Source organism: Microcebus murinus, chromosome 5 (genome assembly GCF_040939455.1).
Source record: "Microcebus murinus isolate Inina chromosome 5, M.murinus_Inina_mat1.0, whole genome shotgun sequence".
Classification (NCBI taxonomy): domain Eukaryota; kingdom Metazoa; phylum Chordata; class Mammalia; order Primates; family Cheirogaleidae; genus Microcebus; species Microcebus murinus.
This window is the reverse complement of record NC_134108.1, coordinates 24,341,001-24,364,423: the sequence shown is the minus strand read 5'-3', so window position 1 is coordinate 24,364,423 and position 23,423 is coordinate 24,341,001. Positions and strand designations below refer to the sequence as shown.

The following is a 23,423-nucleotide window of genomic DNA, read 5'->3' as shown; positions in this document are numbered from 1 at the left end:
TGAACCATCAGCCTTAAAATTCAGCAGTACATCAACTTTATAAAGAATTGGATTTTATTTAAATTAAATAAAGGAAAAAGAAACTCACAAACTTACAAACATGTAAAAGCCGGATTCATCGATCTGAATGCAACACATGACAGAATTGGACAAATCTTTACAGAAGATATAGAACAGATTAAACCTGATTTAAATTATTTTCTTATATTACTATGCTATCAGTTTTCAAAGGCCGGACGTCATATAAAAACCCTAAGTACAAGGTTCAATTTTTAAATCAGTGATGTGGAAAGTGTGAAGCTACCACAATCTCTTCTTTTTTGGCTCCTATCATATAAACTAAACAAAGAAGTTGTTTTTATTTCTTAAGTAGGTAAATCAAAGTACTTTGAAGCAAAATGATCTTTAAAAAGATATTTAGCTTTCAACTCCAGTTAGAGGCTAAGTGATGCTTCACAACTGCCTAAAATGATCAGGAAAATGCTAGGATTCTCATAGACAAGCATTCCTAAAAAAAGTTAAAAATCAATGCTAAATTTTCAAAATCAACCTATGGGTTAATATAAAGTCAATGTACAATTTGGGTCCTGAAATGTGAATGGCATCGAATCCACATTTCAGGTGGAGAAACAGAAGGGAAAAATAGAGTAAATGGTGAGAATTTGCCCAAGGTCCTAAGGCGAAATTAGCAAAACTAGAAGCACACTCAGATTCCTAACTCCAAAGACATTGTTCTTTTAATGACAGTAATTTCATGTATATGATTCCTTCTGTATAATTTAGACAACAAAGTTAGACTATATACATTTCTGGGTTAAAGAGATGCTGCCTGATAGAAAAATGCCCTTTTGAGAGACAAATTCTGTTTTAACCACCCCTTAAAACTATAAAATTCCTTCCACTATCTTATCCAATAGAGAATTTAGATGCGAAAACTAAAGACAATAATTTGCTTTTAATTAGACTCATTAGGTATTTAACATTGGATATCCTTTTATTCACCCAGAATTTAAGAAAAATGTACGAAGTTTTACCCTTGATATTCTTTCTCCTTTTAAAGAAAGCTACCAATAAATACTAACATAAGCATTCTTGTTAACAAAATAGCATTATCTAAAATGAAAGACAACATTTCCATATTTCTTCAGAGTATACAGAAGAGAACTTGGAGATTTAAAAGAAAATGGTCAAGATTTCAAAGGTCTAATGATGAACCAGTTTATTTTCCTTCGGTAAGTTAAGATGCATTAAATGGAAAAATGTTTATAATGAAGACAGGTTATTTTACCCACTTTAGACAATATAAAATGAAACTAAAGGTGGCAAAATAATAAGACACTGTGAAATACTCTTCAAATCACCCATGTAAAGGTGAAATAGTGGCATACATTCTTTATCTCTATTTTTTAAAAGTTGCTGAATAAAAACAAATCCAAGTTCAGCCCATACATCTTATTCTGATGATAAATCTATGTACCCTTGATGAAATGTCTAAGCTATTTAGCTAAGTGTTAACATCTATCTTGATTTTGCTTTCAGTATCAAGCATGTTTATCAAGTCATGCAACCAGCTCTCTACAGCTCCCAATCTTACCTGCTGAATCTTCCAAATCAATCAGTTTGGGCATTAAGCTTTCAGGGAGTTTTTCCGGTAAGTCATAGCCATTCTTCCTAGCAACCACCAGATGAAAAGCAGCACAAAACTCATCCAGTGTCAACGCACCATCTTTATCAAAGTCTGAGAGTTCCCTAGAAGACAAACTTATCATGAATATAATATCATTCTGCTGTGGATCCCTTTATTTCTCAAAAAGAAGAGAGAGAAATACTCTCCCTGAGAAAGTGCAAAAAGTCAGTAATTTTTAAAAATCCCATAGGCAGAAAGATGAGTAACAAGGCAAATATAGCAAAACGTTAACTACAGAATCTAGGTGGTAGTGGGCACATGGGTATTTATGGTACAATTCCTCAAACATTCTTGTGTGCTTGAAATTCTCACAATAAAACGCTAAAAAATAACCCTAATAATTAAGGTCACCAAAAAATGACCTGTAGCCCATATGCATTTTTAGGAACAGGGTTTAAAGTAAGGTACATGCAGTAAGTCACTGAAAATTTTTTTTAATTTTGCTTTTATTATTATCAAAGTTTAACATGTATGCATTTTAAAGCATTGACTAGAACTACAAGACTTGAGACAAAAATACAGCCACCTTGCCTTGCTCTCCCTACCATTTCATAGAAACAAAAGCAAACAGAAAGCACTTGTGTATTTATTGTCTTAAACTATAAAAAGCACACAATATATTGCTAATTCTTGATTTTTCAGTTTTAGGCTTTATTTACCTACCTCCCACTATAGTACTCTATGCTACTAAAAATCTATTAACAAAATAATTTAGAATATAGAGAAATATATTGCTATAAAGTAGAATTAACATTTATGTTTATATGATAATTGTTTTTAAAAAGTAATTTGTGATGATACTTTGTGTTCATTAGGCCAATTCCAACTATATAGCAGCTATTCTGTGTCTCTGTGTTTAAATGGGAGCAAAGTACTGTTCCTAAAGTTTTGGCTTGGTATAGAACTTATTAAACTTCTTAAAAATCAAATGGGATAAACATAACCACAGATGAACTAGCTTTTATTCCATGTATTATGCTACCAACAAACAGCAGCTGATATAGCTCAAAGCATTTTAGCACTTTAGAAAGAACTACTGTACCTATATCACTGTATCTATTTTTTTTCCAGAATGAGAGTGAAGCTGGCTATTATTGTAAGGCAATACTGAGTTGTTTGAGAACATTTTTGAAGAGGTTAGTATAATAGTTTATTTTTTAAGGCTCTATAATCTACCTGCTAGAAACTCCTTTGAAGTAACCCACATTACCCAACTAATGATATACCACACTTACCAAATATGAGAAAGTTCAAGAATAGGAAGTTTTGATTTTGTAAAAAACTCTTTAGCTGCAGATCCTGAAATATTAAAACAGTGTTGTTTAATGTTATTCTGAACTTACAGATCTAAGAACAGAATGTAAGAGTCTTAGATATTTTCACTGGGAAAAAGGTAACCTTAATATGTGAATATGTCATGATTTTGGCCCCCAGTGATTATAAACTTTTTAGACAAATAATCTGAGAATTATCTTTTATAATTAAAATCTATGACCAACAAAACAATGTCTTTGAAATTAGAAACTGAGATTTTTGTCCTGTCCCATCTTGAAGAACTTCTGTTTTTAACAACTCACCTGGAATAAATCCGTTTAGATCAGGCTGAATGGTTTTAAACTGATTTACATAATACTGTCTTTGTTCATCTGTTATTTTCCAGGGATCATCATAACTACTGGATTGCCTACGAATTTCATTGGCAGTTGTAGCTGATGCTACAGTTCGTACTGTTGTCTGGTCCTGTAATGAAACATTTTTTTCCTCAGTACAGTATCTATCTATACAATTATATGGACCACGATTGCTAGGTTACTTATCTTTGAAAGTAAAACTTGCTTTTTGTGGACATTTAAAATGTGAGAAGTCATCAGCAAACCATATTTGTTACAATCAAGTTATTGGATATGTTTTTGCACAATGATTATATAAATGTGTAGAATGATAGCAATTATGTTAAGCAACAAAAAAGTATGGAAGATGTGCTAACAAAGCCAAGCAAATATATTCCAAGATGCAAAAATCTTTCAAAACTTCACTGGGGAATTAGAAACAGAAATAAAATCAGCTGAAACAATGATAACAGACTTGAAAAGACACAGAGCAGAGTTCCTTTTTTTTTTTTTTTAATAAAAGAGAGAGCTTGCATTTATAAAATTTACAAAAGCAAAATATAAAACCAATGACTGCAGCAATACTCTGAATGAAGCAAATAAAAATGCAATACCAATAAAATGTCACACCTGGGCAGAAGCAGGATGCATGGTTAAAAGAGTACTGGTTGGTGGAGTATCTGCAAAACTGACCCAGTTTTCTTGAGGTGGAGGTGGAGAATGCCCTGACCACACTGCATCACCAGCAGAACCACCTAAAAGAAGAATGAGTAAACATACTTACTCACATTTGAAGAAAAAAATAGTCACCAGGAAGTTTTCTTTCAAACTCTTTGAAGAAATGTAACAATTTCTAAAATGTAATTCTTTTCAATTTCAAATTATACTCCATTTAAATCTTTTTAATTATTTTGTGCTCTCCTTGTCAACACTAAGACTTAAAGATGTACCTACTACTCTGGGAAATAATTGTTCTTTACCTTCAGAGAATCTGGTATCCATAAACTTTTGTCTAAGCATCACAGATGTATGTAGATACAGCTGCCACTTTTCAAAGTGATACCATGTTTTCCTGAAAATAAGACCTACCCATAAAATAGGCCCCAGCAGAATTTCTAAGCATTTACACAATATAAGCCCTACCCCGAAAATAAGACATAGTGATGGGCGTGGCTACCCAGTGTATCTGCAGAACCCATGCATTTCATCGCGGAGTGGTAAAGAAGACAGCAGCCCTTCTCATCTGCCCCATGGTGACAGCTACTATCCCAGAGATGACCGGAAAGGTGCGGGCAGCCCCACCAACAAGGTCAGCTCCCCCTGTCTGGTCCTGGCCATCCTGTGCAAGCTGAGGCTTTGAGGGGAAAGTCTCCCCAGTGAAGTGAGGAGTGGGACGCTCCACTTTAGGTATTGTGTATCCCCAGGGGGAAGAAGGAAAGCTGTGGCTGCCATTTTACTATGATGATGTTCCAGAAGACGACAACTTATCTATCTCTGAATAAATGTAGATTGTTGTACTGTACTTTAAAAAAATAACATATCCCCTGAAAATAAGCCCTAGGGTGTCTTCTTGAGGAAAACTAAATATAAGACCCTGTCTTATTTTCAGGGAAACACAGTATATCTACTAATAAATCTTCATAGTTGGCTTTTGCTTCATTAAAATTTGACTTACAGTTAAAAATTGTCTTGGAGACAACTCTTAAAGGAAGTTTTATCAAGTTTTCTTCAATTTACAACTCTAAATAATTGTTATTTATAAAGAATCTTGAAATACCTGATTGTGCTTCACCAAAGGGAGACCAAAAAGGTCCAGGTCCTGCAAGAGGCCTCTCACTATTCCCCCCACTAGGATGACGGTTGTGCTTCCTCCATGTGTGTGGAGAAGTTGGTGGGGACTGCTGTGGTGAAACCACTGGGGATGCAGGCTCCTGGAAAGAATATTATTATTTAAAAAATTTAATTTTCAAGAGACATTTTAATTATTATGGTACCAACAAATATTTTAGTGTAAGCATATACACAGGACATCAACTGATAATATTTACACGCATGTGATTACCTGTGGATCTGCAGTTGTACGAGGCTGAACTGTATCATGGCTTATGGATCCCTTTTTCACTTGCCCCCTGCCTGGTGGCGGGGGAATTACACCAGAATAAGACCCTTGATTTTCAGAATCTGAAGAATATGAGGCTGCATGGCGAGATTCCTGTTCATTCTTTGAAGCAACAAATCTTGGCAGAGGAAGGTCCTTTACTGTTAACCACAACAATTATTATTATTTTAAAATTAAAAAGTACATACACATTAAAACCACAAAAACTGATACAGAAACAACAGGCACAAAATGTCAATCACAGCAAAATGTGGACCATCATCTCCCTTCGATAGTTTAGGAAGACTCTTACTAGAAACTAGTAGTAAAACCAAATTGTACTTCTAAAGAGTGATGACGATAGCTATATTAAATGTCTACTGCGTGCCTGTCCATGTTCTTACCATTTTATATTTATTTCATCTCATAACCACAGCAATCCTGCAAAGCTCCTACAGATAGATAAGGGAATGGAGGCTCTGAGACGCCAAGGTCACACTACTAGTAACTGACAGAATCTGAACCTAAGTCAGTCAGACCCCAATGCGTAGGTTGCTTCTACTTATACTGAGTCTCTAAAACACAGAATATGTCACTAAGTTTGAGACTAGACTTAGATATTTTCATCATGAAAATTCCTAAAAATATCTTACTATTCACCTACCAAGGACATGGTACACAGTATTCTATCTGTCCACTGTAGTTTGGTTTATGACTCTCCTACAACCAGTACTCTACATTTAGTTTTAAATAGAGGAGAAAAATGAAAGACTAAGAATTTCTCTGCAAGTAAATCATTAAGTCATACTTTCAGATTAGAACAATATAGCTGCAGAATTATTTTCAGAGGAAAGTACATTTCCATTCATGTATGATTACCTTTGTCTCTCTTTAGAACCTCCATACAAAGAAGGGCATTTATTAAGCTTATTCAGTATGTATGTAAAAGATTCAAAATTACCTCAAAAGAATGGAAACTCTGAACACTAGAATGATGTATGGCAAACCAGAGGTCCACAATGAAAACTTCTGGCCAACTAATACACTGAGCTGGTACTTAAAACTATTTATAAAAATTGATATTTACAGAATTTTATAGAAATTTTTCTGTAATTTACAAATTATAGAAAACTTCAATTTTGTCTTTCACCTTTTCTTTACACAAACTTCAGAACCCTTTGCATGTAAGTGCCTATCTTTATAGAATTTTTTTTTTTTTTTTTTTTTTGAGACAGAGTCTCGCTTTGTTGTCCAGGCTAGAGTGAGTGCCGTGGCTTCAGCCTAGCTCACAGCAACCTCAAACTCCTGGGCTCGAGTGATCCTTCTGCCTCAGCCTCCGGAGTAGCTGGGACTACAGGCATGTGCCACCATGCCCGGCTAATTTTTTTATATATATATCAGTTGGCCAATTAATTTCTTTCTATTTATAGTAGAGACGGGGTCTCGCTCTTGCTCAGGCTGGTTTTGAACTCCTGACCTTGAGCAATCCGCCCGCCTCGGCCTCCCAAGAGCTAGGATTACAGGCGTGAGCCACAGCGCCCGGCCCTTTATAGAATTTTTATCTTCTTCCACATTAACAAGCCTCCAAATAATTGAAAAATGAATGATCTGAGGTGACATTTATAAAGCGGTCAGCTTGGCTGTGACTAGGTTTTGGTCTGCCAATATTTTAATACTATCTCTATCAATCAGAAAGTTTGGTTAACTGATACTTTTCTAATTTGAAATGGAGCTTCCACAGCCTTCCCAAACAAAAAACCAAAGTATAATGTTTTATTAGAAAAGAAGAAAACAAGGAAGCTATATATGAAGACAGTCATTATAATTCATTATTTACCTTAATAAAATTATACATCTAAATTCTTTCTAAGCAATTTTTAGTAAATTAATTCTGAAAAATTTCCATTTTGAATAGTATGCATAAAGTCCATATTATATACCATAATGGATATAAAATAGACACACTTTTCTAATCTTCTCAGATGAGAAATGCAAGGTAGTCAGAATAAAGTCATGACACTTTACTCAAGGTCACACATGCCGCTATAATATCAGAAAGACTCAAGAGTTCTATTGACTTTACTTCATTTGTAATAGAAGCCCACTTTCATTTCAGTTTCTAGAGTATTCCATATTTACCTGTATTTATACTTTCCACTCTTAAAGGGAAACCAGATTGGGCAACAGCTACTAGTTTCAAAGCAATGTAGAACTGACTTCTTCCAAAATAACCAAGTCTTGTTGCACCGCAAAGCTCCATGATCTATAAAAGAACACAATGTTAACATTAAGATTTATGACAAAAATTCTGTTTAAAAATAAACAACAATCTTTTTGTAACTTCTCTAAAGTATATTACTCTCAATTGACAACCATCTTCCTCAAGTTTCAGGTTCATATATTTGAAAACAAAAAGTCACTGACTTTACAATAAGGTTATCATTCTTTTTATCAAAATCCATGTGAAGAGATCCATTAGAATAATTATTTCTTGTTAAGAGCCATATTTTTTCAGAAACAATATCCACTCTTCTTCATAAGCACTGTGCATACAAGGCCATGTGACTAACACACTATCATGCAGCCATTTAAAATAATAGTCATAAAATGATCTGACATGAGAAAATGCTAAGGATATATTAAGTCGGGGGGAAAAAAGAAAGATATATAATTTTAACCACATAAATACAAATGTGGAAACTACATTAAAAACCTACCAGCAATTTTGTTAGCTGAAGTTAAGAGTAAGGGTTTTTCCTCTTATTTTCCAAATTGTATTTAATGTGGTTACATTACTTTTCTTTAAAGCAGTAACAAAAATTTTTGTTTGTCGTTTTTCTCAGAAGCATAAAAGTATTCAAGGATCTATACTGATCATTCTAGTTATTTAACACATATTTCTAGGCTGGCTACTACAAGAAAATACCAGACTCGAAAAAGAGGATTTCAGGTTATGAGATTAAATTATAAATCCAAAAGCTGGAGTGGATTTCTATTATATAGACACTATTAATTGAATCTTAAAATAAAATAAGCACTAGGTATCCTTGCTGGATCTTCTCAAATACAAATTCTTGTGAAGAGGGAGTAGATTTAGTTTATTTTCCTTTCCCCAAAACAGTCAAAGGAAGATAAGGTACCTGAGATACTAAATCTGAAGAAAAGTATTCACAGAACTGCAAAAATATCCAGCACCTATCAATGGTTAAACAATGCACCACAACAATACCATTGTTTTACACACACAAAAAAAGATGACTAATTTTTGCTGATTGATCAGCACTGGAAGAAGTTCCTCTTCCTGCCGCTAAGGGGCATGTGCTTCTGGAGAAATTTAAAAGGGCAAAGAGTATAAGGAGGCAGGTTAACACCATTAAGGGAACTGTGAGGAAAAAGAGTTTAGGAAGGAAGGCTACACTGCCTTGCAGGCATTGTAATTGTGATTACTGGCCTTATCCACTACTCTTTTCAGTCCTCCTGACACTTCTAGGGGATTATTACACAGCTTAGATAGCTTTGTTTATAAAACAAATTATCTAATACATGCCAGACATTTGCTAGATAAAACGAAGATCTGAAAGGAGACCACAATATGTAGTCTGTGGACACTCAGGGGAGACGCCCAGGGAATGGTTACAAATGAAGAGGTAATGTTCAATAAGGGAGCCAGAATCTCACTGCTGTTTTAATTAGTGTTTATTAAAAGTTTTATGTTTGTTAGTCATTTGCATTTTTTTTTTCAGGCAGAGTCTTGCTCAATCACCCTGAGTACAGTGGTGTCATCGTAGCTAACTGAAACATCAAGCTCCTGGGCTCAAGCCATCCTCCTGCCTCAGCCTCCTGAGTAGCTGGGGCTACAGGCTCTCACCACCACACCTGGCTAGTTTTTCTATTTTAAGTTGATAAGAGGCTAAGTTTTTCTATTTTAAGTTGATAAGTTTTTCTATTTTAAGTTGATAAGTAGCTGGGACTACAGGTTCTCACCACCACACCTGGCTAGTTTTTCTATTTTAAGTTGCTCTTGCTCAGCTTGTGCTCAGGCTGATCTTGAACTTCTGAGCTCAAGCAATCCTCCTACCTCAGCTTCCCAGAGTGCTAGGATTACAGGCATGAGCTACTATACCTAGCCTGCATTTCTTTTCCTGTGAATTATCCAATTGTCCTTTATCCACTTTAAAATGGGCTGTTAGTCTTTATTCATTTTAAGAAGTGTTATTGTATTATAGTGACCTGTAAACTGCCATGGAATTAATTCATTTTTTTCAATGACTATTTATTAAGTACCAACTATGTGTCAGATATTAAACTTACTGTGTTTAAGTGTGGGGGTGAGGGGTTGGAGAGGAGGGGGATGGAGAAGCAGCAAATGAGGCTGAACATCAGGCAGAAGCCAATCATATTGTACATGCTGTTTTTCTCAGCTTATCTGTTTTTTAAAAAAGCTATTTTGGTGGTACAGAATTTCACAATTTTTATACAAATTTATCATTTTTACCCCTTTATGGCTTTTGGGTTTACCATACTTAGAAAGGCCTTTATAAATGTTTTCTTCTAGAATGTTTATGATTAATATTAAAATATAAAAGTCTGAGACTGGGCACACTCATGGTAAAGTAAATAAAATGGTACTTAACGGTATAGAATTAAAAGGGTCTACAGTTCCCATCAGAAGTAACAATTTCTCCTAGACAGAGCAATCAGGCAAAAGAAAGAAATAGAAAGTATCAAAATTAGAAAGGGGGAAGTTAAACTGTCCCTGTTTGTAGGTGACATGCTCTGATATATAAAAAAACCTCCAAAGACTCTACGTCAAAAAAAAAAAAAAAAAAAAAAAACCTCAAAAAAATCTCTCATATCTGATAAATAAATTTAGTAAAATTGCAGGATACAAAATCAACACACAGGCCAGGGGCGATGGCCCATGTCTGTCATCCTAACATTCTGGGAGGCCGAGGCGGGAGGATTGCTTGAGCTCAGGAGTTCAAGACCAGCCTGAGCAAGAGCAAGATCCTGTCTCTACTATGAATAGAAAGAAATTAGTGAAACAACTAAAAATAGAAAAAAATTAGCTGGGCGTGGTGGCACGTGCCTGTAGTCCCAGCTACTTGTGAGGCTGAGGCAGGAGGATCGCTTGAGCACAGGAGTTTGAGGTTGCTGTGAGCTAGGCTGACGCCATGACACTCTAGCCAGGGCAACACAGTGAGACTCTGTCTCAAAAAAAATACAAAAACAAAATCAATATATAAAAATTAGTAGCATTTCTATACACAAACAGCAAACTAGCTATAGAAGAAATCAAGAAGACAATCCTCTTTACATTAGTACCAAAAGAAAAAAGCAGGAATAAATTTAACCAACAAGGTAAAAAACCTCTACAAGGAAAACTACAAAACACTGATGAAAAAAGCTGAAAAGGATACAAACAAATGGAAAAACATTCCATGCTCATGGATCAGAAGTATTAATGTTGTTAAAATGACAACACTGCCCAAAACAATTTACAGATTCAATGCAATCCCTATTGAAATACCAAAGATATTCTTATTCTTCACAGAAATAGAAAAAAAAAAATCCTAAAATTTGCATGGAACCAAAAAGACTCCAAATAGCCAAATCAATCCTGAGCAAAAAGAACAAAGCTGGGGGTATCAACACTTACCAGACCTCAAAATATACTACAAAGCTATAGTAACTAACATAGCATAATATTGGCATAAAAACAGACACACAGACCAATGGAATAGAGAACCCAGAAATTAATCCATATATCTTCGGCCAACTGATTTTTGACAAAGGTGCCAAAGAACATTCATTGGGGAAAGGACAGTCTCTTCAATAAATGGTGCTGTGAAAACTGGATATTCATATACAGAAGAATGAATGAATATGGACCCCCATCTCTCACCCTATACAAAAATCAACTCAAAATGGATAAAAGATCCAAATATAAGACCTGAAACAATAAAACTATTAGAAGAAAACATAGAGAAGACACTTCAGGACATTAGTCTGAGAAAAGATTTTTACGAAAAAGACCTCACATGTCTCTTTACCTTGGGAGTGTACGAGTCATGCACAGAAATGATAAAAAATAACAAATTTTTCATTAAGTTAGAAAGGATCGTTTTGTTTTCAATGTTTTTATTCTATTTTCGTAATAAAACACCAAGGCCCCAAGGAAAAAAAAAATTTTTCTGGTGTGGCAATGTGTTAAGTACTAATACAAGTGTTGTTATAATTTTTTGATGGAAATGCTTCTATATAGGATACTGTCATGTCTTCCAAACTATTTGAAACTTCAGTTTTCAGACAATACATTGACCATAGGAATTTACCTCATCTCCCTTCAGGAATCTTATTAAAATGACAGTAAGGGAATAACCCACAATAATAAAAGGGAAGTCAACTGACAGAAAATTTCATTAAATTTTAGCAATCAGAAAACAGATAAGAGTAGTGACTAATGAAGTAGGGTGGAAGAAATGAGTGCCATGAATACCCATGGAGAACAACCAGTTTGCCCAGCAAAATTCAGACTCACCCAGAAATGCCAGGTATGACCAAGGATAGGATTGAGACAGAGTTCTGAACATTCCCATCTCTGCTGTTGCTCACAGATACTAGTAACCAGACTCTACCCTCCATGCAAAAGCAAACAAACATACACTGTAAGGTATATCTCTGAAAAATGAAATGTTAGAGAAGCACTAGCACAGCAGATAGGTCTTGTTGCCCCAGTGAAAGGTCTCTTGCTAGCGTTTACTACTCTAATAAGTGCTGGCACCCGACCCTACTCCTCAAAAGGCTGAGAAGCTATACCCAAGTACACAGAGCAAATTTTTTCTATTGCCTCATCCTTAACACATTAACTGCCGTGTGAGTTGTGTTTAACTCACGATAGTTTTGAGCCCAGGGCCTCATGAAGGAAAACCCTGCAGTTGGTTTGTGAAAATCTTACTTGTTGCTATTCTTATTGTTACAATTCATATTGACAATTTAATTCTAAAAATGTGGATTGAGCTGCATATAATTCATGCACAGAAAACAATAAAAAATAACAAATTAGAACGGATCATTTTGTTTTAATAAGATACTGTGGCCCCAGGGAAAAAAATTTTTTTAGTGTGGCAGTCAATGTGTTAAATATGAACAGGTTACCAAAGATCAATACACAACTGAGGAAAGCCTATAAAGTGAAAGCAAACTGCCAAATTTACAAACAGAAAAAAAAAAACAAAACTGAGGAAAAGAGATAGTTCAGGGAACACAGAACACTTAAAAATACTCTATTGAGTATCCTGACAGATTAAAGACAATATTCCATTCATGAAACAGGAATAGGATAGCAGGGAAAAATTTTAATAACAATCAAAGAACAAGATGTCTTGAAATATACAAAGTTTAACAGAAAAACTGGAAGATAAAACACAGAAAAACTCTCCAGATATAGGAAAAGTAAAAATGAATTGGAAAAACATAAGAGAAAAGAAATACAGAGGATTAATCTACGAGGACCAATTCTTATTAAAATGAGGTCAACAAAAAAAAAAAAAAAAAAAAAAAAAATGAGGTCAACAGGCCAGGTGCATCCCAGCACTTTGGGAGGCTAAAGTGGGAGAATTATTTGAGGCCAGGAGTTCAAGACCAGTCAGGGCACAATAGCGAGCCCGTCTCTACAAAAAAAACTTTAAAAAAAATTAGCAAGGCATGGTGGTACTCACCGTAGTCCCCCAGCTACTCAGAGGCTGAGGCAGGAGGATGGCTTGAGCCCAGGAGTTTGAGGTTGCAGTGAGCAATGACTGCACCACAGCACTCCAGCCTGGGCAACAGAGCAAGACCCTATTATCTGTCAATCAATCAATTCATGCATCCACTTGTTCATATTATTATTATTTTTTTTAAAAAGAGGTCTACAAAGAATACAGAGAAAATAGAAGAGTATAATTAAAGTAAGAAGAGATTTTGCCTAAAGCTAAAGGATACAAGTTTTCAGATTGTGAAGATCTACTGAGTCCTTGACACAATGGGGAAAAAAATTTCTAAACACATTATTGTGTAACTTCAAAACAGCAAAGATAAAACAAAGACTGTAAAAGCACCCAGAATAGACAGGAATGGGAGAAAGGAAGGTGAAGAAGTAGTAATCACTTAAAATATATTAACCAAATTGGAATCAGACTTATTATCAGCAACACTGAATATCAGAAAATAATAAAGCAACATACACAGGTTCTAAGAAAAAAATCTTTTCAACCCAGAATTCTGTATCCAAACTATCATCAAGATGATAGAAAGAATGAACACTTGCATACATGCAGAAATTTTTACATAGTTTATCTCCAATGAACTCACTCTTGAGAAAGTATTTAAGGATATCACTCAGCGGAATCTAATGACAGAGCATCCAGCAAAAGGCAGATATACGCCAAGAAAGCAGAGAAATAAAGTTGAAGGAAGTCAGCTATGTAGCTGGCCTAGAGCAACCAGTCATAATTAGAGTAAAATGACATAAGTCTCCAGGAAGAAGCTTTCAGTAAAAATAAAGAGGAAGGATAACTCAAGGGCTATGAAGGCAAACAGTACAAGAGAAATGGAAAGATAGTTGAGAAGCTCGAGGGAGGAATGCTATAATCATAGCACAATACCGAATACTTGGATATGTAGTAAAATACTGTCATACTGTAAGTGCTTTTTTGTTCATCTTCAACTTTTAGATTATTTTATTTTTATTTTTTTTGGCCCTCACTCTCCTCCTTGCCCTAACTTTTAGATTTAACCTAAACTCAAAACACAAACAATTAAGAATTATGGTTACAGAACAATATGCAAATGTTATGAATATTAAATGTGTACAAGTATGGCTAATGAATTGAGAGGTAAAAGGATAAAAAAAGGTGAAGAGAAAAGGCATTGGCTCATATTCTCAAGAAAAGAGTTAACAGGACAAGAAACAATCAAAGTTTCAAAGGTAACAGAGAATCTAAAAATAACATAAAATTTGGGAGAAGAGAGGAATAGAGAGAAGTAACTTGAATGAAATTCTCAGTTACTATAGTAGGATAACGTCTAAAATTGATAAGCCAACATAAAGTGGGATTTTAAAAAAGAGATATGGAAGTAATCATTGAAGAAAGAGTTTAATAAGTTCAGGGTGGGTTTCTACAAGAAACGACACTAAGTATTATAGGAAAGAGGGAAGGAGAACAAACTGTTGCTTTTTATTATAAACCCTTGCAAACTATTTGATTTTTTAAAATCATGGGCAGAAATTATTTTGATGAAAAGCAAAAGTATAAGCCTTTAAAAGGAATACTAAACACAGATTTATATTTTTGACAACGCAGATTTTGGAAATAAATTTATACGTTGTACTATGTTGCAATTATGTAGTCAGGGCCTTTAAGAAAAAGTGAAATGTTTTTCTTTTGCTAGTAACAGAATTTTTGTTTCAGTCTTTGTCATAATTTGTGACTTTTCTCTTGTTGCCAAGTTCTCATTTTTTGCTCTATCAGCAGTCTCTAATTGTTGCCCTTCTGCCTTGTATGCCATAGGCTTACAAGTAGAAACAAGTTTTAAAACTAATAAACACGAATAAACAGTTCTTTAATAAGGACCCAAAGAACTCTCTAAATAAGCAAAGTATTAGGTTATTAAATATGAAATGTCCAATTTCCCTAAATTCTAAGTTTGACAGTTGATATATCTTTGACATATCACTTTGACACTTCTTGTTTTATGTTTACTGTGAAAGGTACATCCTCATTCTTTCAAATGCAGAGTTTGGCTTGGGATTACCTTTCAAAAAAATTTTTTAGAGCAATTTTTATGAAACCACAGGTAAGTCAAAAATTCGTGTTATTTTTTAAGATGAGTTCCATTGTGTAACCAATGCAGCGCAGACAGCTCAAAACATCAATGAAGTGTTTGGGAAGGACGTGGCTAATGGACACACAGTACATCAAATGGTTTGAGAAGTTCCGTTCTGGTGATTTTAATCTTGAAAATGAGCCATGTGGGCGACATAAGACCAAAGTGGATAATGATGAGCTAAAAGCTGTAGTGGAAGCGAATCCACCTCAACCTATGCGTGAATTAGCAGCAAGGTTTGACATTACTATTCCAACAACATTGGACCATTTGAAACAAACTGACAAAGTAAAGAAGCCAGATAGATGGGTACTGCATGAATTAAACGAGTGTCACAAAACAAAGCATCCTGAAGCTTGCCTTTCATTGCTGTCACGATATAAAGGCAAACCACTTCTACACCGTTATTGTTATGTGTGATGAAAATGGATTATTTTTGACAATCGCAAGCATTTGGCACAAGGGCTGGATAAAGATGAAGTGTCAAAATACAGTCCAAAGCCAAATATTCAACAAAAAAAGCTAATGGTGTATGTTTGGTGGTTTAGCACTGGTATTATCTACTACAGCTTCATGAAACCTGGTCAATTGATTACAGCAGATGTCTACTACAACCAACTGGACAGAATAATAAGGATGCTTGTGATTAAGCAGCTGAGCTGGTCAATCCTTTGTATGACAACGCTTGAACACATGTCGCACAAAAAATGCTTCTCAAACTATAGAGGCTGGACTTGGAAACTCCCTGTCATCCACCATATTCACTAGACATTACACCAACTGACTCCCACTTCTTCCAGGCTTTGAGACCACTTCTTGCAAGAAAAAATATTCAAATCTCAACAAGCTGTTGAAAAGGCCTTTCACAATTTCACTGCTACTCGATCTTCAGGCTTCTTTGCTGCTGGCATAAACAAGCTACGATTAAGATGGCAAAACTGTGTCCACAGTTTAGACTCATATTTTGATTAATTGTACTGCTTCTTGTTTGAGATATAATAAACTTTTCATTTGAAATCAGACATTTCATATTTAACAACCTTATATGAGAGCATCATTTTTTACTTCTGGATATACAAATTGGAGGGGTGGAGAGAGAATTAACACTTATTGAGCACACACAATGTTAAACATAGTGCTAAATACTCAAGGTGTTCCCATCTAATGACTAATTTTAGTCTACTCTAATGGAGTAGAACCGGTATTATCATTTTACAGAGGAAGAAAGACAATCAGAAGACTAGCCAAGTAACTTGCCTAAGGCCAGAGTGCCCAACAAGGGGCAGAATTACAATTGAAATATACGCCTTTTTTTTTCCACCATGACATGCTGTACATGGTCCTTTTGCCAGGATAATGTCAACTTCCTCAGGGTGAGTACCCTCAAGAAATCCTATCCAAAGCATGTTTTATCTTCCACATAGTGACAATGAAAGAGTACAGGAAGGCTCTCTATTCCTATAAGCTCAGAATGCAAGGGTATGGGAAATGCTAAGAATAAGAGGTGAGTGGAAGCTGCTTCTTATTTGAGGTGAGAAAAGACCAAAGTAAAGCAGATGCCCAATTATACATTTAAGCTTGAATTCATAAGCTGAATCACAAAACCTAAGAACTCAAAAAACAGAATAAGGAATATATTAAAACTATACATACACTGAGATGGCCTAAACTACTGACATTCTCTCCAAATTGAAATTGTATGAATAATTTTAACATAACCAAGTGCAATAGAAAGTAGGATATTCCCTCTTGGGTTATTACCAGATTAAACATTAGAAGGACTCTACTGCTTTCATTTTTATACAAATTCTTCAGTAAGTGGGACCAGGTTGGTAGACATGGTAACTATCTTTTTTGATGGCTTATAAATCTGGACAGTTTGGTCTATCTATACACACAACACTGGCTAGCCAGCCACTCTAAGTTCTATTGTTCTACTAACTTGTAAGACAAGTCCCTACAACTCTGTGACTCACTAGCTTTAGTAACATGGGAACACTTGCAATGGAGATTCACATCTACTAGAAAGTGGGGAACAATTATACTGAGTACCTATTATTAGGAAGGGTGTTTACTTATTATCCCACTTATGCTCAGAACAATTCTCTAATGTTGGCTACCATTATTCCCTGTTCACAGGAAAGAAAACTGAGGCTAATAAGGGGCAGAGCCAGGATTCAACGCCAGTACAGTCTGAGTTCAAAGCCTGTTTCCAGATGCCTCCAGGACATAGCTAGACAGAACTCAAACCATGGCTTGCTTATGGAGCAGCCGTTTCAAAATATATTCCTAAGAACACCAGTCAAATTAAAGGCTCTATATTAATAGCCCCTTTGGAGATTTCAGAATGCATTTTTAGCCCTTAAAAGGCACTACAAAGTCCTATAGTCTAGAAACAAATCTCTTTTATGTGTTAGAAAAAGGGGTATTTAAATGGCCTTTTCAGATACTTCTGATATTATTCTTGGATACTACATCAAAACTCAACAAGTGGAAGTTGCTTAAAGGTTAGTTTCAATATGGAATCCAAAGCCACATCAAACTACTCCCGAAGTGACACATTTTATTCATAAAATATTTTTAAAATTTTAAAGTCACATTCGTTAGTATCCCCATCGATCTCATCGGCAAAGTCATTAAGTACTGGGAAAATATCGGTCCAATACCCAAGTCAGCTATTCTTTCAAGAAAAATGGTGTTCCATGAAAAAAAAAAAAAAAGATTAGTTTAGCTCATAACTCGAATAACACAAGTATTTTTCCTGAAGACAATCATTATGGAGGAGAAGTACTATGATAAAGTAAGATGCACACTTACTTTATCATAGAAAATATTAAAAGGATGTATGCTTAGGGTGAAGATTTTTAAAAATTAATAATTTTTATTGCTACACAAAGCAAATCTTTAAGTGAAACTGGCTTCTTTACTGGATGGTAGTACAGAATATAATACTAGAACAGTCTGGTGCTCCTGATTTGTGCTAAGGAACCAGCAGTCTTATCTATCATTGCTTTTACACCATTAACGCAAGTGTCAACATAGTAAAAAAGGGAAAACAGGGTCTTACTATTGTTATGAAAATAATTTTGACCTCACAGACCAGAGTTTACAAACCACACTTTGAGAAATGCTATTATAGAGTACACCCTCTTCTTCCACAGAGTGAAAAAAAGAATACAGTAATAAAAGGAACTCTTGCTTTGATGCCACCACTGTGTACCCCCTCAAAGCAGTCACTGAAAACCCAATGCCTAGGGTGCACCTTAACATGAGTTAGTGAAAATGGCAAGGTAAAGAAAGTGAACTAAGGAGTGCAGGTATAAAGGAAGCGGCTGCTATTCAATTTCAGCTGACTGCTTTAGAAGAATACTTTCCCAATGATGCCATCTTTAAATTTTTCTAAAATTGGATATCTGGAATTTTCTATGATATCTTCCCAGTTTCAAATGCTAATGTGGGCTCAAAATAATTTTTAAAAAAGTATGCAGACCAAACAAAACATTTGGACCACCTATGTGCACATTTTGTCCCAGAGACTATTCTGTAATACTGGAAAAATGGCAAAATAAATAGCAAAACTGCAATAATGTCCCCTTATATCCTCTAGCAAATAGGTATGGGCAAAGTGGCAAAAGAGGGTGGGACCAAGTTTCATGAAAGATAATCACATATATAGGCATTATTGTATATTAACCGGTCCTAATTACGTAATGATCCTAGAGAGTTTCAGCTACCTAAGATTCTGGATGCCCAGAAAAAAATTATTCTCAGGCCATCAATAAAATTATTATGTAATAGCTTTATATAAGATCTTGTTATCTGGCAAAGTGACTCAAGGTACTGAGACAACTGAACAGAAACCAAGGGAAATCAATTTCTAAAAAAAATTGCACTATCTCATTCTTCACTGGTACAGTCCTTAAATACACATTCCAACAGTTATAAATAATACAAGAATTCTAAAATACATTTTCCCTTTTTTCTTCAATAAGTCAAGACTGCTCCTGCTTCAGGGACTTTGCGCTTGCTCTATCTTCAGTATGTTTCCCCTCAGAGGGGAAAAGCTGGCTGACCTGTTCTGTCATTCAGGTGTTAACTCAAATATCATGATCTCGGAGGCCTTCCTTGAACACCCTACTATTAACTTATTTATTGTCAGTATCTCCCAGAAGAATGAGACTCCAGAAAACAGGGAAGGCCTCTTCTATTCCTAGCACCAAGACCAACTCCTGACACAGTATCAACATATATTTGCAGCTGGATGAAAGAATGAAATGTTATTTATGGATTAGCTATGCTGTAGTCTCTCTCCACTCCCACACATAGACCACCAGATTAACAGTCCTAAAGCATAGCTCCAAATAATTTTACGACATTTTAAAGAACTTCTAAGTCTAGCAATTCAAGGCTCTCCATAATACAACCCCAAACCTACTTGCCAATTTAGAATGGGCTTTCCTACACCTATACTTTCGCTTTTCTCTCTCGTGAGATCATGCTTTAACCTATATTTGCCTATTAAAATTACACCCTTGCTTCATGACCCACCTTAAGTCCCTCCTCCTTCCTGTAGTAACATTTTCTATTCATCCTACTTCATAACCCAATGATCTTTTCTTTCTTTCTATTAGTATCCCAACTTCTATTATTTGAGGTACTGGAATTATCTGTATAATTATCCACACCACACATTCCCTGCCTCTCACCCCTCACTAAGTTCCTTGGGGGCAGATACTGGCTTAGTTACACTAAAATTCACTGTGAGGTCTGGTACTATTCTTTGCAAACAGTAGATATTTAATGTCTGTTGAAGGGAATTGCTCCCCATGGCGCCCAAATCCTCATGATTTACCAAATTCACCCTGTTAAACAGTCTTCATTTGAATCAACTCTTTCTTACTTGAAAAGATTTTCACAATTTCTTTAAAAATTAAACATATTCTAATAATAAACATTGTTTGCTTTGTCCAAGATGGATTATACACAATCCACGCACATCATTTTCAGCACCACAGTACACTGTAGCAAAGGGAAAAGGTCAAGAAAAAAAGTCAATGACAAAGAGGACAGGTATATACCAAAGCACCATGATTCCAAATTGCTTAACTTCCTTTTATCAACACTTTTATTAACTTCCTTTTATCAATGTTTAGTTTAATGGACACACTGATCTCTAATATTTTCTTTTGCTACAAAAACAATTTAACTATTTAGCACAATCCAACAAGTAGGAAACTCATATCCACTACTGCATGCATTATCCATGTTTGTATTCCTAAACCACTTTTGCTATCCCTTAGTGACCAACTCCACTGCCAATTCCCCTCCTAAACTCAGGTCTGAAGTAAAATGTATTTAATAATCTTACCAACCCTTTTGACATACCAATTACACTAGAGCAAATATCTCATCTCACTTTCACATTTCTTATCCAAAACCTTTAACTGCTAATTGCTTTGCATACACAACTCAAATGATATGTGTTTTCAAGTCTGCAGGTCAAGACCACCTTGCTTCTTGTAAATGTGAAAAACTTGTCATAGAAGAATTACTATAAAGTAGCAATATCAGACTTTTCTTGAGGCACTGAAATATAGAAATATTAGAAACACAAAAAAGAAAGTATGTGGAATAATGCATATGTTAAATAGCTTGATTTAGCCATTCCACAATGCATACATATTTTGAAACAATATGTACATAAGTATATAAAATTTTTGTCAACTAAATAAGGAAAAATAAAAAATAAAAATGAACATAGAAATATTACATAAGTACCAGATAAATATTCATTTCCCTTCTATACAACTATTTGTACAGAAATATAAATAGGTATATTTCTCAATACAAAGAAAAACTACAAATGTCTTCTATAACTTCTCAGCACAAAAAGTTCAAATATATATATTCTTTTCCACCTAATATTATCATAGAAATTCACCCCCACCAAAAAAAAAACCTCATCATCACAATATAGGTTACTTCTTAAGGGCTGTCTTAATATTTAGAAGGCAGATTTTATGCTATATGCTAAGGAAAGGATTCATAAAGAATGCATTCAGTCAAATAATCAACATAAAAGAGTACTGAGGCTACTTTTAAAAGTTTATAGAGTTCTTGACTTGAACTTCTGGAGAGTAGGTTGTTAAAGTGATTTCCCTTAGCAGTATATGACTCCTAATTCTTTAGCTATAAATTCTACTTACTTTAGGCAATAAAAGCTCCCACTGACAGTCTACTATGATAAGGGTAGTATATACAGGCCAATAAATATTTTACCACTTATAATCAATATCAGACATTATTTATCTAAACAAATAAAACACTTCTGATAGCCTCAAACATAAGAACTCTGATGTGAAAAATGATATGATTACCTTTCAAGTTTACTAGTAGTTCAACTGAGGCCCAAAATCCCAATTAAAATAATTATTTGTATTATCTACATTAATAATGACAACCAAAAAAATCCTTTAAAAAAAAGAAAACTGAAATATAGACTAAATATAAGAAAGGATAAAAATCACAAAAATGCAAAAGTGCTTTGAAAAATACTATAACCCATCTAAGATTTAAGCATAAAATAGTACTATTTGCCTTTAGAAAATACTACTGGGATTTGGCGACAGTCCACTAAAATAAATCTGATCAGTAACTTATACTTATGGTGACCATAAACTTTACATCCAAACTGGGACACGTGTAAGAGTGAAAGGGGTACTATTTATAATTATGCCTGAACAAGAGGAATAAGTCTGTATTATCTAAAGCAAACCCAGACTTAGAATTGCCCTTCTAAAACTCCATCAAAGATAAATGATCCCATCTGACCAATAAAGTGCATAAGGTAACACGAAAGCCAATACTTGCAACCTATTCCCTTATAATATGTCATATAAAATATTAATGCTTTGATTAAGGAATATTTTTTTTAGGAACCAGTTACTAATAATCAAACCTCTTTGTTTCCTTACATGGAAGTCAGACTATTCCACACAGCAACTCCTAGTTAATCAAAATTTAAAAATAGGCCGGGCGCTGTGGCTCACGCCTGTAATCCTAGCTCTTGGGAGGCCGAGGCGGGCGGATTGCTCAAGGTCAGGAGTTCAAAACCAGCCTGAGCAAGAGCGAGACCCCGTCTCTACTATAAATAGAAAGAAATTAATTGGCCAACTGATATATATATAAAAAATTAGCTGGGCATGGTGGCGCATGCCTGTAGTCCCAGCTACCCGGGAGGCTGAGGCAGAAGGATCACTGGAGCCCAGGAGTTTGAGGTTGCTGTGAGCTAGGCTGACGCCACGGCACTCACTCTAGCCTGGGCAACAAAGCGAGACTCTGTCTCAAAAAAAAAAAAAAAAAAAAAAAAAAAAAAAAATTTAAAAATAGTAATAAAAGTTTATAATAAAATATTTAAACACAATGGGGCCAGGCACTTTAAGCACTTTATATCTCATTTCTAAGCACTTTATATCTAATTTAATCTTCTTAACAGCCCAGAAGGACAGGGATTTCTGTCCCTGTTTTACAGCTGAGAAAACTGAAGCACAGAGAGGTTAAGCAACTCATTCATGGCCATAGAAGTGGTGAAGGTAAAGATTCCAGAGTGTGTTCTTACCTATTGCTCTATGTTGCCACTACTGCTCCTCCAGTGGGAGAGCCACGAGCCCACAATTTTTCAAAACTGCACAGAATGGAACAGATCTCTGTAGTGTCTGCAGTCAATGAGTAGAACCAGGCTTAAAGAGAGTTACATACATACCTATGATATAATTTGGTTACTAGGGTGTCAAGCAGAAGCAAACATGGGCCAGGGAAATATCCTTCCTTATGATAAAGGGAAACCCATTTATTCTACTGTTAGGCTAATGCACTAATCTGTGCTATGGCTTATAACAGGATGAGGATGATGACAAAAAAATTATGATAATGATTATTATCATTATCATTATTATTACCATTAATTATGTGTATACAATGTGTCAGGTACTGCTCCAAACTCAGAAACATATTAACTAATCTATAGTCATCCTAACAACCCTATGAGGTAGGTACTGTTTTTACAGAGGAGAAAACTGACCCTTTGGTCATTTGCTCAAGGACACATAGTAAGTAACAGAATTTAAACTGAAACCCATTCTCTTAATTACCATGTTATTTT

The 23,423-nt window shown here is 35.0% G+C and overlaps 1 protein-coding gene across 5 annotated transcripts in view; it reads right to left on the bottom strand.

Annotated features, from left to right (window-relative positions):
- The window catches only part of REPS1 (RALBP1 associated Eps domain containing 1), a 77,189-nt gene that overhangs the window by 32,578 nt on the left and 21,188 nt on the right, over positions 1-23,423 (bottom strand). For 4 of the 5 annotated variants that reach the window (XM_012748050.3, XM_012748053.3, XM_012748055.3 and 1 more), the window contains exons 2-8: positions 7,535-7,658; positions 5,360-5,556; positions 5,075-5,228; positions 3,928-4,052; positions 3,265-3,427; positions 2,923-2,986; positions 1,595-1,749 (exon numbers count right to left, since the gene is read on the bottom strand). In XM_012748050.3, the coding sequence (XP_012603504.2) occupies positions 1,595-1,749; positions 2,923-2,986; positions 3,265-3,427; positions 3,928-4,052; positions 5,075-5,228; positions 5,360-5,556; positions 7,535-7,658 (982 nt within the window). The remainder of the gene's footprint in view (positions 1-1,594; positions 1,750-2,922; positions 2,987-3,264; positions 3,428-3,927; positions 4,053-5,074; positions 5,229-5,359; positions 5,557-7,534; positions 7,659-23,423) is intronic. The other variant, XM_012748054.3, reaches the window with a different exon arrangement.